General features: G+C 40.1%; 1 protein-coding gene across 1 annotated transcript; it reads left to right on the top strand.

The window, feature by feature from the left end:
* The first annotated feature begins 8,967 nt into the window (after positions 1-8,967).
* On the top strand, positions 8,968-11,531 carry LOC123513286. The gene is made up of 4 exons (XM_045270363.1): positions 8,968-9,014; positions 9,701-9,909; positions 10,283-10,379; positions 11,109-11,531. Exons 2-4 carry the CDS (start codon positions 9,792-9,794, stop codon positions 11,485-11,487), a joined length of 594 nt encoding a protein of 197 aa, XP_045126298.1. The 5' UTR covers positions 8,968-9,014; positions 9,701-9,791; the 3' UTR covers positions 11,488-11,531.
* Positions 11,532-15,747: the final 4,216 nt, after the last annotated feature.

The raw sequence follows: 15,747 nt of genomic DNA, 5'->3' as shown, positions 1-15,747 counted from the left end.
TGCCTCATTTCTCAGGCTCTCATCGGCAAAATTCATCACTATTTTTTTGCCATCATTAGCAAACTTTGTATCATTAATTTGCTACTCCCTGTTACAGTATTGGTTAATCTAACTTAACCAAAAGTGCACTAGGTTAATATATTTTTTTCACTTTATATGGTATGTAAATCATCCTGGTCTATATATAATATATAGATGCATAAATGATACCTAACAAAAAAGTGAGACTTCTAACCCTTATAAGTAACCTACTCCCTGCTACAGTAGTGGCTAATCTAACCTAACCTAACCATAAGTCCACTAGGTTAATATTTTTTTTTTTTTTTTTTTTCATTTACATCAGTAGACACAGTAGGTGCGTGCGCATATACTTGCTAGTTCTGTAGTGGTGCTCCGCTTTTCACGCATATTATTGCATGAAAAAGGCTCCCAATGTCTTCTCAGTGAGCACAGTAGTGTATGAATGTCCTGTGATGAAAAAAAAAAAAACATTTATGGAAAGTGTTGCCGGTAGATAGAAAATAAGTGAAAAGGAGTGGAAGACTCCAAGATGGCGGAGAAATATGCCATTCCAGCATTATTACCTTCGTCCTGTTATAAGTGTAGCTCTGATTCTGGAGACCCAGCAAAATTCATTAAATGTTGTCTGTGTAGCCGGTGGGCTCATACGAAATGTGTGAATCTGGCAGGGATTAAATCTGAAAATATCTGCAACGTGAGGTATCTGTGCGATGTTTGCTTCATTGAGGTGTCGGCTCTGAAGAAATTCATCAATGATGGTGAGGGATTTAAGTCTGATTTGAAGAGTATTACTGCTGAAGCTGACAAGATGATGGAAATAGTTGATAATAAGATGGCAAGAATGTAGGAGATATGTATCAAGGTCGATGAGGCAACAGAAGGCTTGGCGGGAGTTGCTGAGTCGCTGTCTGCCGATTCGGAAAATTCCACGCCTTGGCAGGATGTGAAGAGGAAGAGGAGGATGAAAAAGAACCTGCTTGTTGTAGGGGTAACTCAGGATTCTGAAGCAAATCTGAAGAATGAAGTTTCTCATGCTTTGGATGGAATGCAAATTAATGATACAAAGTTTGCTAATGATGGCAAAAAAATAGTGATGAATTTTGCCGATGAGAGCCTGAGAAATGAGGCAGCCCAGAAACTGGAGAATGTTAAAAAGTTGACAACTAAATCTGTTAAAAAAATTAAACCCAAGATAATGCTATGTAATGTGTTACGTTCACCGGTTAAACGGGTAAGATTGGCATTGGGGAGCCGGTGAACAATAACAATAAAAAAAAAAACATTGCAGGTTCAACTGGTGAGGATATGCAAAGGGGGTACTTAAAAAGCTATTTAATAACCGAATAACCATGAAACTGACATACACATAGATATAACAGGAAACACATGAAACTGACACACACACACACACACACACGTACGGTACGGTACACAGAAGACGCGGTCGCTGAGCTAACATAACATAACATAACATAAATAATAGGATAACAAAGGGCCACCAGGGCCCATCTAGGTTATCCTGTATCAGTCGCACAGCGACCTCGTCATCAGTACTTAAAGATACACTTACAGTACACAATACATTATATACTAATTCTAAATATTTGGGCCATTAACAGGGCTAAGTCCTGCAGCGAAATCCTCTACAATTTGTGGTCCCCATACATGGGGATCATGTCTTATTTAACTATAGTAAATTTCTTATAAAAACTATCATGCAGTGCTATACATAATTATAAATCTAATTAATTTAAGTGCTTATCTAATCTGTTTTTAAACATTGTCAAACTAGTGCTATTTACAACCGTCTCTGGCAATGCATTCCAGAAGTCTACCACTCTATGACTAAAGAAATATTTTCTTATATCTAACCTGCAGCCTTGCTTTCTAATCTTCCTGCCATGATTTCTAGTCCTATTTCCTCCTCTAAGGTAAAGAAAGATCTCACATCTATGTAGTTTGTATCTGAGAACATTTTAAATAACTCTATCATATCCCTCTTATACATCTCCTCTCAAATGAAAACATGTTTAATTCCTTTAATCTATCTCTATACTCCAGGCGCTTTAATGCTGGTATCATCCTAGTTGCTCTTCTCTGAACTGCTTCTAACATGTTGATATCCTGCCTATAGTGGGGTGACCAGGCCCGTATGCAATACTCTAAATGGGGCCTAACATAGGAATTATATAAGCTACGCACCACTTCCTTACTTTTATAACATTTCTATTTATAAAACCCAGGATCCTATTTGCCCTATTTCTTGCTTCTAAACATTGCTTTGAAAATTTCATAGTCCTGTCTATCACTACTCCTAAATCCTTTCCTTCCTCTACTGCCTCTAGCCAACATCCCTCCATCTCATAGTTAAAGTTTGTGTTGTCTTTACCTAAATGCATAACCTGACACTTATCAGAATTAAACTCCATCTGCCACCTGTCTGCCCATGCTATCAGCCTGTCCAGGTCTCGTTGTATTCTGTAATTGTCCTTTTCACCCTGTACTGCACATGCTATCTTAGTATCATCTGCAAACTTTGATACTTTGCTACTAATTCCTATATCTAAATCGTTAATGTACACCAAGAAAAGAGCTCCGGAGAAATCATCTTTACTACTACTGTTGCCGTTGCCTAAGAGTAACTAAGGTGGGTAAGAAGCATGTAATGTTTGTCCCGTCTCCATATGTTAACTGTTGAGAAGCAAGTAATGTCCAGGGAAGGTGAATTTTAACTGTAACCTGCGTTGGAACCATCAGCTGGGAGTTGTTTACATCTGCGCAACATGGCGGCCGCATATTCGGAAGAGAAATTAGACTTCACAGGCTTCCAAGGTACAATGGAAAAGAGCGTCTATGTCAAGAAAATTCTGGAATTAGAAGGAAAAATTGAAAAATATTTGAAAAGTATGGCGAACTGGAAAAAAGAGTCATAACAATGTGCTGAAAGAGTGCGCTGAAATGAAGACAGAAAATGCAGTACTGAAAGAGGAAGTTAAGTTAATTAAAGTGAATTGCGACAAATGTGGAGAATCTTTAGGAAAAGTGATGGAGAAGCAGGCTGAATGGAAAAAAGTTAGGAAGTGGAAAGAAAGGAGGTAAATTACAAAGTTGCAAGTCTGGAAAAGGAAATCAAAGAGTCTGGGAGAAAACTTTGGGCCTTGCTGAAATTATAGATCAACAGATCATAGAAGAGAAGATTGCTGAGAAAGTTGTGAAGGTTATTAAGTCAAATGAGACATTGGTGAGGGAAACTGTAGACAAAAAGAGATGTGTGGTGATATTTGGTGTGGAGGAGGATAAGACACCGAGTAAAATGGAGAGAGAAAAACATAAAAAAGGTGATAAATAATATCATTAATGTGGTGCAGGAGGAGGGAAAAGACCTAGTACAAGAAATAGAGGACTTCCATAGAATTGGAAAGTTCACAGGAGAAGGTATGAGGCCAGTAAGAATCAAATTTAAGTCACAAAAGGATGTAGATGAATTGGTGGAGAAGTCATGGAGGTTAGCCCAGCAGGAAACAACAAGGAAGATTTGGTTGAGAAGAGATCTCGGTGAAAAGGAAAGAGAAATGTTAAATGAGTTGAGAAAGGAGGCTTTGAAAAAAATGAAGAGAGGACAGAAGAGGAGAAGAAAGAGTTTTTCTGGAGAATCTTGGATATGAGACTGAGGAAGTGGTTCATAACCCAGAAAAGTACAGTAAGAAAGGACTAAAGAAACTTACGTATGAGCGGAATGTAATGTATTCCAACATAAATGGAGTGATATCGGGATTTTAGAACTCAACGATTACTTGAGGGATAAGAACCCAGATATTGTGGGTCTTACTGAAACAAAACTGAGAGGGAGAAGACCTGATGATGGTTGGAGAAGGGAAATATAATGTTTGGAAAAGAAATAGAGTAGGTAAGATGGGAGGAGGAGTGATGTTGCTGGTTAAAAAAGATATAAAGGTGGATCAAGTGAAAGAAGGTATGGGAAAGGCAGAAGTGCTAAAGATCAGAGCAGAAACTAATGAAGGAAAAAGAGGCACTACATAGTGGTGTACGTACCACCTAAGACAAATGCATGGTCAGTACAGGAATATGAAGAAATGATAAGAGATACAGGAACATGTCTGGAAGAAATGTTGGGTGGCTGTGAACGAACTATAATGATGGGAGATTTTAATTGTAAAGAGGTGTGTTGGGAGGACTGGTCAATGGAGGATCAGAGACAACATGGGGAAATACACTATTGACACTGGCAATGGAAAATGTGTTAACTCAGTGGGTCAAAGAAGATACTAGGTTTGGAGGAGAGGGAGCATCGTCAAGACTGGACTTGGTCTTTAGTACAGAGCCAATGGTCATTGAGGAGATGAGGGTGGAGTGCCCTTTAGCAAAGAGTGATCATGCAGTTTTGGAGTTCAAGGTGATAGATGAAGAGAAATCTAGAAGAAATGAAGAATATAAAGTGGGAAGATGGAATTATGCCAAGACAGATTTTGGAAACCTAAAGAAATTCTTTCAAGAGACAAATTGGATGAAATTCAAGAGTGCTAAGGAGCAAATGAAAAGTGGAAGGAATTTATAAAAATATACAAAGAAGGTGAGAAAAATTTGTACCAATAAGACAACATAGAGAAGTTGGAAAGCAGGACTGGTTTAACGATAGATGTGAAAAGGCTAGAACAAGAAAAGAGGATGCATGGAAGAGGTGGAGAAGGAAAAGACGGATTAAGCAGTGGGAAAGTTACAAAAGAGCAAGAAATGAATATGTGTTGATTAGAAGAGAAGAAAGAAAGAAACAAGAAAAGGATATAATTGATAAATGTAAAGACCAACCAAGGCTTTTTTACAGACATGTGAACAACAACATCAAAAATAGAGAAAGTATTGAAAGTTTAGAAGTAAATGGAGTTTGCAGTGAGGATCCCAGGGAAATGGCAGAGGCTATGAATGGATGCTTTCGGAAGGTATTCACAAAGGAGACTGCTTTTGACAAACCACTGGTAATGGAACAGAAAGGGATTATGAAGGAGTTTCAAGTAACTGTGGAGGAGATCAAGAATATGATGGGGAGTTTAGAAGTGAGAAAAGCTGTGGGACCTGATGGGGTATCAGGATGGATTTTAAGAGAATGCAGGGAGCAACTGGCAGAAAAAGTTTGTGAAGTAATTGATGCCTCATTAAGGGAAGGTGTAGTGCCCCAAGACTGGAAAAGAGCTAACATTGTCCCAATTTATAAATCAGGTAACAAGAGAGACCCATTGAACTATAGACCAGTGTCACTTACAAGTGTGGTAGCTAAGATGTGTGAGAGGGTGGTGAAGAATAGATGGACAGACTTCTTGGAGAAAAATGACATACTTTGTGAGTGTCAATTTGGTTTTAGAAAAGGGCGTTCATGCACGACAAACCTGATATGTTACTATTCGAGGGTGATAGATGTAATACAGGAAAGAGATGGTTGGGCTGATGGAATATATCTGGATTTAAAAAAGGCCTTTGATAAGGTACCACACCGGAGACTGATCTGGAAACTTGAAATGGTAGGAGGAGTGCATGGCAGTTTACTAAAATGGATGGAAGACTTTTGGTAGGAAGAGAAATGAGAACAATAATTAAGGACAGACCATCAGAATGGGGCTTGGTGGAGAGTGGAGTTCCACAGGGATCAGTGTTGGCACCAGTAATGTTTGCGGTCTACATAAATGACATGGTGGATGGGGTGTCCAGTTATGTGAGCCTATTTGCAGACGATGCAAAATTGTTAAGAAAAGTGAGATGTGACAAAGATTGCGAACTACTCCAGGAAGACTTGGACAGAATATGGAAATGGAGCTGTACATGGCAAATGGAGTTCAACACGACAAAATGCAAGAAATTAGAGTTTGGCAAGAGTGAAAGAAGAATCAGGAGTATGTACAAGATAGGAAATGAAGACATAAAACCAGTCATGAAGAAAAAGACCTTGGGGTGACAATTACCAATGACCTATCGCCAGAGAGACATATAAACAAAATAATTGGAGAAGTATTGAACTTATTGAGGAACATAAGAGTGGCGTTCGTATATTTAGATGAAGAAATGATGAAGAAAATAATTACTGCAATGATAAGACCAAGGCTTGAATATGCAACAATACAGTGGGCTCCGAACTTAAAGAAACACATAAGGAAACTAGAGAAAGTACAGAGGGCTGCAACAAAAATGGTGCCTGACTTAAGAGATTTGACTTATGAAGACAGACTGAACAGAATGCAACTTCTGACCCTGGAAAACAGAAGAGAAAGGGAGACCTGATAGCAATATACAGAGTGATGATTGGCATGGAAAAAATGGATAGGGAAGATCTGTGTATGTGGAATGAGAGAATGTCGAGAGGGCATGGGAAAAACTAAAATGGCCACTTATAGGAGAGATGTGAAAAAATATAGCTTCCCTCATAGAAGGGTGGAAGCATGGAATAGTTTAGACGTGGAAGTGGTCAACGCAAGGAATATTCATGATTTTAAGAAAAAGCTGGACATTAGTAGATATGGAGACGGGACAGTACGAGCATAGCTCCTTTCCCGTATGTTACAATTAGGTAAATACAATTAGGTAAATACACACACACACACATACACACACACACACACACACACACACACACACACACACACACACACACATATATATATATATATATATATATATATATATATATATATATATATATATATATATATATATATATATATATAACACATAAATAAATACAACAATAAAGAACCCAACTTAATACCTAACAATAATACTAATCCTATATGGAGGCAATGTGGAAAAAACGGACGAGGGGAAGTGATACTTATGAGGTGTCGCAGTGGTGAAGTGCTGGGTGAGGTGGATCCCACGGTAGTCCAAGAGGTGTTGTGTTCACTGGTAGAGGCCTTGACCTCGATTGACTTCCAGAAAGCAGGGAGCTTGCTTAACACTTCCGCTTGAGTCAAATGGGGCCATGTGAATCCAACTTCGGGACAGTAGCGGGGCTTCATGAGACAGTGATGTGGAAGGTTCATGAGACGGTGACGTGGAAGGTTCATGAGACTGTGACGTGGAAGGGGAGGTGGAGAGGTGGCGAACGAGGTAGCAAGCAGAGGAGGTGATGGTAGTGGAGTATGTTACGGGCGGGCCGTAACATTTCCTCCCCCTAAGACCTCCGTAATGGACTCATGAAGGAGGTGAGACGGGAGATCTTGATAAGGCGTCAGCGATGATGTTATCCACCCCCTTGATATGGTGGACTTCCAAGTTGAAGGGTTGAGTTAACAAGGCCCACCTAAGTATGCGTTGGTTTCGGTTCTTCATGGTGTGAAGGAAGGCCAGAGGGTTGTGATCGGTGAAGACCTTCGTAGTTTGGCGAGGATGAAGGTAGCACTCAAAACGTTGGAGTGCCAGGACGAGTGCCAGAGCCTCCTTCTCGATGGTGGAGTAGTTGAGTTGGTGTTTCTTCAAATTGGTGGAGTGATAGGCGATGGGATGGAGGATGCCGCTTGTGGGGTCCGCTTGTAGGAGGACAGCACCCACTCCAACTCCACTCGCGTCCACTTGTAGATGGAAGGGGCGGGAGTGATCTGGCGTCCAGACCACTGGCTCCGAGGAGAGGAACGCCTTGAGATGTTGGAAGGCTTGGTCACAGGTCGGGGTCAAGTGGAAGGGGACGGAAGTGCTGATAAGGTCCGTCAGGGGGGCGGCCAGGGTGGAGAAGTTCCTACAGAATCGTCTGTAGAAACCAGCCATCCCCAAGAACCTCATGAGAGCTTTCCTGGTGGTAGGGACAGGGAAGCCAAGGATGGCCCCTATGTTGGCTCTCTTGGGGCGAACCTTGCCATTCCCCACCACATGTCCCAGGTAGACCACCGTAGACTTCCCAAAGGTGGACTTGGCCAGGTTGATTGTAAGACCGGCTTCCTGCAACTGACCCATCAGCCTCCGGAGACGGGTCAGATGTGTCACCCAGTCGTCCGAAGTCACCACCAGGTCGTCCAGATAGGCTGATGTTCCCTCCAAGTCCTGGGTGATGTAATTTATAGACCTCTGGAAGGTGGCGGGAGCATTTGACAAGTAGAAGGGCATCACTGTGTATTGGTATAGTCCGAAGGGGATGATGAAGGCGGATATTATTCGGGCCTCGTCCGAGAGGGGAATCTGGTAGTAACCCTTAAGTAAATCTATGGTGGTTACAAATTTGGCTACTCCTATGCTATCTATAAGGTCCTCTATAAAGGGCAATGGGTAGGAGTCTGGCACCATCACTTTATTTAATTTCCTGTAGTCGGTGCAAAATCGACTACTACCATCTGGCTTAGATGTTAACAGGCAGGGAGAAGCCCAGGGTTATATACTATGTTTTGCAAGGTGATGACAGAGCAGATAGTCTACCTCTTTTTTCATCAAGTCTCTTTTAATGGGTGAAATGCAATAGGCTGGTTGTCTTATACGGCCGCTTTCTTAAACATCTAAAAATTCGTTTCGTAGGTCAGCACACCACTGTGGTGTGGTAGCACCCGAAACCTAAGTTTTGATTTCTTAAACGCTGGCGCACCGACCCGTGTGTTGTTAGATAGACAACGATACTCGTACTCTAGCATCCCATAGAAATGCGGACGATTCGCAAGTGTTGGTACCCCTCCTCGTAGAAGATTGGCAGGCCTGTGTATCAGCTGATGTAAACAAAGCGCCATTTTCAACCAGTTCATGCTGGAGTGTACACGCTTCTTGCAGCTCAACACCACCATGGCTACCAGGGACCTAAAAGGCACACCACTCTCTTACGCCCAGAAGTTGTATCTCGTGAGACAAATTAGAGATCACCCTGTGGTACACACGAAACCTTCAAACTACACTAGTATACTGGAGAGAAAAGCCGCGTGGGAGACAATAACTAAAAACTTCAATGTATGTTTCTCCACGGAGCCCAAGAATACTCATCAGCTGAAGAAGACTTGGGAGTACTTAAAGAATAAGTAAGTATAAAATGAGGAAAAGCATGCACCATTTGGTAAATTAAGGTTGAAAACATGAGAAGCTTTGATGTAATTGTTATGATTTAGGAATTAGTTTACTACTGTATTTCTACTACTATTGGTAAAGGTGGCTAGTATTACCCCCTCCTCCCATGAAAACTAGGTAGATTTGCAACGAAATCTGTTAGGATAAATCAGTCAAAAACATGTAAATCTACCAGAAAAATATTGAGAGGTGACCAAATATAACTTAACAAACTTACCTAACCTCAATCTAACCAAATCATGGCCTAACCTAAAGAAACCCAAACCAGACCAAAGCAAACAGTATTATTTTACAAAACAGGAAAACTGTGTGAGAAGAAAACTAGTTAGATATTAGGAAGTGCACATTTTGTTAGACATTTTTCTCAGATGCATTTTCTTCCTCAAACTATTAATAGGTTAGGTTAGGATAACTTTGTGTCATATCACTAAATTCACTAATTCATTACATCATTGTTCAATATGTTCAACCCTAAGAAACTTAGCTTAACATAACACAAACTTAAATGATATAACCTAACATAATGTAAGATTATTCATGTAGCTTTGAATGTAGTAGTGTCTGCAAAAACAAAACTAAGTAAATAAATACATAAATAAATAAAGTAAAAAATAATTAATTAATGGGTGTGTTTTTACAGAGTGAAGAAGGATCACAGCAGGTACATCCGGGAAACCCATCAGACTGGTGGTGGGCCACCACCAGCCCCACCAAAACCAGCTGATGAGGTAATGCTGATTGTACAGCTGATCCTTAATAATAGGCTGCCAGTACCTGATGACATCTTTGATAGTGAATTTGTAGAAGCATGCGTACTGGCCCGACTCAATTCCACAGCACTGGAATGTGGTGAGTTGAAATCCTATTTTTTATGAACTTTTTAACATGTTTAAAATAAAAACTAAAAAAACAGGAGTGCATGCATGGCTTTCAAGTCATTATGGTCCCACACCCTTGTCACACCAGCCCCACAACCGACACTCCTGCCCCAATACCACGACGATGAACAATTACACATTTTTGTTAACCTTACCTAACCTAACCAGATGTGTAGTTTCAATGTTTTTCAAGTAAATATAATTGCTAGCAAGAACGTGCAATTGTTCATCACAGAGGTACATTGAGCCACAGAACTGGCTTCCCATGCATGTGGAATATGTAAAACAAACTTTTTACTTAATATATCATAATATAATATAAATATATAATTTTGTGTTTACAGCTGACACACCTGAAGCTGCAGGACAGCAGCCAGCACAAGATCTGGTCTTGGACAACCCTGGCAGTCCACTTATCATCAGGAGTGAGGACTGTGGTATGTCAGTTATTCATATTTTAAGTAATAGCAATTAACAATACTTTCTTCTCATTGGTTATTGAAAGTACAATTTATTGGTTAAGCTTTCTCAGTTATAACACCCATCAGGCTAAATAAGTGGATACTAAAATGTAGGATTTTATGGAAGAAGTGTTATGATGGCTTGAATGCCTTCAGTACTAACTGCCTTCGAGGAAATTTATCAATTTGTTATGTTCTCAAGGCATTCAAGCCATCATAACACTTCTTCCATAAAATCCTATATTTTAGTATCCACTTATTTAGCCCGATGGGTGTTATAACTGAAAAGCAACCAATAAATTGTACTTTCAATAACCAATGAGAAGAAAGTATTGTTAATTGCTATTACTTAAAATATGAATAACTAACTGTATGCCCATTATCACAGCTAATCAACATTCCATATAGTCCTGCTTTTAAAAGATTGTTCTATATGAATGTCAAGCCTGGACACTTCATACAAGAGATAGGCAAAATATACAAGTAATTAAAATTTTTGCCTGAGACTGGTCAGTTAGATAAGGTAATGTGAGAGAGTTCGAGATGGCAAGAGTGAGAGGATGTATGTATGAATGTATATGAATGTATGAATGTATGTATAATGTATGTATACCCCACAAGATGTATGTATGAATAGAGCATGGGGTGAAGTGGGGATTAGTGAAAATATTTCAAGATGTGTAACTTATATGTTTTATCTATTTTGCAGAACTTATAGATGCGGAAATGATGTGGACCTCCCAGGTGCTAGAACCTCCGCTCATCCTGTACTAAAAAAAGGCACCTGCTCTGCTCACAGCAGTAGTGCCACAGCTGCCACCCAAAACCAGTCCTTCACAGGACGAAAGAGGAAGGCAGCAGAAAGCAAATATGCTGCTTATGGCAGGTGTGCCAAGCAGCAGAAACACTTTCGTGATGAACTGGCCTCAACATTTGAGGCCCTTGCTGCAAAAGTGGCGACAACGCTGGACAGCGTAGCTTCTGCTGCCGATAAAATTGGGTCGGCGGCAGACAGAATGGCATCTGCTGCAGAGAGAATTGCTGCAGCCCTTGAAAGGGTAGCTGGTATACACCAACCACTACCATAAGGTACCACTGAAGAAAATAAAAATAAAGAATAACTTGAAGTGTAGTATTGTTATTTTATTTTATACTTGTACATTTTAATTGTATCTCCACAACACAACCAAACATAAAAACATTACATTGCCCATTGAGGTGTACATTTCTCTGTATATGTCATCTTCCACTTAGAAATTATACACACAAATATACATTGAAAGAACAGAGATGGAAAGTTTATCAATAAAAGATCATAAACTATTGTGAAATAGCACAAACTGGTAGAGTTCTCCCTATAAGTATTAGGTAAGAATATGGGTAGGAAGGGTAAGACTGTGTATGATACATATATGTTGCAACAGGTTCCATTGCTGCTCTATCTTGAAAACCCGTCAAAATCTGAGGCGAGGTATTGTACCTGTTCAGTATAGCGACCACTGTTAAACTGATCACATTGTTTACCTTCATTTTCCAGTTCTGATATCATATTTCTGAAATTTCTCAGTGCACGTTGCTGTAGCTGTGAAGACACTAGTTTTAGTTTCTGCTTGATGTCACATCACTAATCCTTTGATAGTCGATACCTGTTGAAATTTTTAATCTTTCAGAAATGTTCCACAAAAAAAGATGCCAATATATAATTATAAATAGATAGAAACATATAACTACCACGAATGGGATAATTACCTTTGGATGAATTCCTCTTCCGTGAGGTATACCATTGGGTCACTGCGATCCCGTAGTACTGTACGTGGTAATCTCAAGCGCCGAATTTCTTCTATTTCCTCATAGTTAAGTTCTTGTAGGAGATTAACAATGCCACAGAAAAGTTCTCAGGCCTGAAATAGGTAATACATGATTACATATACACTTAACTGTATTTAAAACAAAGTAATGCATTAAGTATGTGCTTCATGTACAGGCATGTACAGGCAATTATACTAATGATGATAATAATAATAATAATATGTAATAAATGACAATTACCTTAACCTAACAACAAATGATTATAATAATAGTAAATTAGACTATCATGTGGTAATGGTAAATCTATAAACCTCATCTTGACGTAAGCTAACCTAACTTACCTTGCTTTGACCTAACCTGACCTAATCGTGCCTACTTCAAGACAAAATATGTTTCAGAATATTATATTGGTAATAGAAAAAGCGCAACTCCACCTAATATTATCCACGTCCCTCCCATTCACCTTGTTTCCCCGGTCCTTCTTCACAGCTCTTTCACTTTTAACAGCGTTTACATCGCTCCCTCTCTCTCATGTACATATGTTTATCTGTTATGCTTTTCCACTGTTATATTAAACAAAAATAACCTAATTTTAACCGGGGATGAATCCCTCTCCTCCCTCCACGGCATATCAAGCTAACCTACTAATCAGTGGGGTTGTGGTGTTTACAATCAACCTGTCATACCTACTGCTGATAGTAGAGGGACGTGTGAGCTTAAAACCTTTTGTAAAAGGGCCGAAAGTGCAAAATAAATAACTGGAATTAATTGTAGTACTATGATGAGGCGTCGTAGTAACTTTTGTTTCCGAGAGTGGCAGGTGGGTTTGATGGTTTCACTTCTAACCATGCTGCAACATTCGGACACTCCTTGCATGATGCTCCTTATTTTGACTATTTTACATATATTTATATATTATACGTACCATTATTACGAAGTAATTCCCAGCTTGGTGCAGCTCAGCAGATGAAGTTTGTTTTGCTTGTGTCGCGCCGCAATCCCAGGCGACCATGCATGTTGTCTTAAAACATTTTACTAGTGATTATAGGGTTACTGCTTTGAAAGAATAGAGAAATACTAACAAAATTAGAAAAATAACATATATATTGTTTATTCTGAAGCGATTTTATACATCATGAATACATTTCTTACATTTCGTCTTTCTCTTTCGGGTGGGTATCCTTGTCCGACGTTGTGTGCTGGGTCAACACCCGAATGTTCCAATATTGTGGGATCCTAGCCAGGCACAGAACCGCGTCAGATGCTTTTAAGAAATCGGATTCTGTGTGTCCACCTAACTTTCTACATGGTATCCCAGGATTACACTGTTTAAGAAATCGGCCGATAGGCTTGATGTCATTAGATATTAATGTTATATCATGTTGGATAGTAGTACAAAGTCCTGGAAGGTCACCTGTGATTTCTGACAAGTATAGCAATAACTTTTTAAGATCAGACTGTTGTGAAGGTGTTAAGGAAAGAAAAACCTCATCAAGGTTGGACATGATTTGGCTGTTTGAGGGACGTTCTATAGGTGACGAGAAGAGGAATTCGATGTCGGACTCTTCCTCGTGAGGCACAAGACCAGACTCCTTCCCTACCAGACAAGTCGTCCTCTGGTTCTCTGGAGTGGTAAGGTTTCATTAGGTTAATATGAACTAGTTGGGAATCCTTACGACGGTCAGGAGTGTGGACCACATAGTTTAATGGACTTAGTTTTTGAGCCACAACATAAGGTCCCATGAACTTACTGTGAAGAGCATTGCCTGGATTGGGGAGAAAAAGTAAAACCTTGTCTCCTGGTTTGAAACTTCTCATGACAGATTTGGGAAGAGAATTCTGTTGCATTTTAGTTTGAGATTTGAGGAAGTTTGATTTAGCAAAAGATCTGACTTCACTGATTTTATTCTTAAGGTTACTGATGTAGTCAGACACACTGGGGCTTGAAGGAGTATTTTGAGTAAACCATTGATCCTTTAATATTTTGAGAGGCCCCTGATCTGTCTACCATAGAGTAATTCAAAGGGAGTAACCTAAAGAATCTTGAGGAGATTCTCTTAAAGCGAAGAGAAGGAAAGAGATACTTTCATCCCAGTCTCCTTGATGCTCCAAGCAATACTTCTTCATCATGGATTTTAATGTTTGGTGAAACCGCTCCAGACAGCCTTGGGATTGGGGTGGTAAGCCGAGGAGGTAACATGGTCGATGTTTAGCTCATTCACTATCTGTTGGAAAAATTGCTAGTGAAATTGCTACCCTTGTCAGACTGAATTTGTTTTGGAATTCCTACCGAGGTGAAAAAAATGTATTAGATGTTTTACAATGGTCTTTGATGTGATGTTCTTAAGAGGGAATGCTTCAGGGTACCTGGTAGTGGGATCCATGAGGGTTAACAAATACTGATTTCCTCGCTTGGTTATGGGTAAGGGCCCTACGCAGTTCAGAACGATCTTTTCGAAGGGCTCCGTCTGAACTGGAATAGGCGTCAGAGGAGCTGGCACAAGGCGTTCGTTAGGCTTACCCACAATTTGACATATGTGACATGTTTTTACATAGTGTGACACATCCTTTTTCATTCCTGGCCAAAAAAATGTTGAAGAGCCTTCTTGTAGGTTTTTTGGATGCCTAGATGACCTGACAATCCATCATGAGCTAGTTCTATAATGGCTGGTCTTACAGACAAGGGGATGACAACTTGATGTATTTCTGACCAGGTGTCTAGTTGTTTCAGTTCAGGAGGTCTGTAGGCACGCATCAGGACTCCTTCCTGATAATAAAGACAAGGCAATTTAGACATATCCTTTGTCTCACTGGCAACATGTCTGATCTTAGCCAAAGTGAGATCTTGTTCCTGAGCATTAATCAAATTCTCCTTTGAAATGATGTTATTGTAGAAGTTGTGGAGGAGGTGGTGAAAGGGCAGGGGACTTGGACTGAGACCTGGTGACTGCACACACTGGGAAATGTGGGGATGTTTCGTCCAGGGTCTTAGTGGGACTTTCTGTTAAAGGAAAATCAAGAACAATTAAGTTTGGAACAGCCAAGTTACCCGCAAGACCATTACCCAGTACAAGATGTACCCCAGGTACTGGCAGGTCACCAGGTTTAATGGCTACCTCAACCTCTCCTGAAATGAAAGGGCACTGTAAGCTAATTTTAGCCAAGGGATAGGAGAGCTGTGATTCGAGACCTGTAAGGATCACTTTCTCCCCAGTGAAAGCCTGTTTGATATTAGGGATGACATCTTCCCTTAAGATGGATTGGGCAGCACCTGTATCACGCAGAACCTTGACATTTATTGCCTTGTCAGGGACACTTTACCTTGATATGTATATGAGTCATAAAGTTCTAGAGGACAGTTGACAGGGTTAGCTAGGGCCACTGGTTTCTTGTTCTCAAAGGTGTTAGGTTTAGGGACCACAAAAGAAGGTTGACGTTGAGAGGCCTTACAATTTGGGTGTCTACATTTCTGGATCGTGTGACATGGTTTCTTACAGTATGTACACCAGGGGGAATTATGCGCATTTGGCGAGAATCCG

The sequence above is a fragment of the Portunus trituberculatus genome, chromosome 35 (assembly GCF_017591435.1).
Source record: "Portunus trituberculatus isolate SZX2019 chromosome 35, ASM1759143v1, whole genome shotgun sequence".
NCBI lineage: Eukaryota > Metazoa > Arthropoda > Malacostraca > Decapoda > Portunidae > Portunus > Portunus trituberculatus.
Note: the sequence above shows the minus strand (reverse complement) of the source record. Positions and strands in the feature narration are given on the sequence as shown.

Coding starts and splice junctions, on each gene's coding strand:
- LOC123513286 (XM_045270363.1), top strand. CDS start 9,792: ATGCTGATTGTACAGCTGATCCTTAATAATAGGCTGCCAGTACCTGAT. Junction 9,910..10,282: donor TTCCACAGCACTGGAATGTG/GTGAGTTGAAAT, acceptor TTGTGTTTACAG/CTGACACACCTGAAGCTGCA. Junction 10,380..11,108: donor AGGAGTGAGGACTGTGGTAT/GTCAGTTATTCA, acceptor TCTATTTTGCAG/AACTTATAGATGCGGAAATG.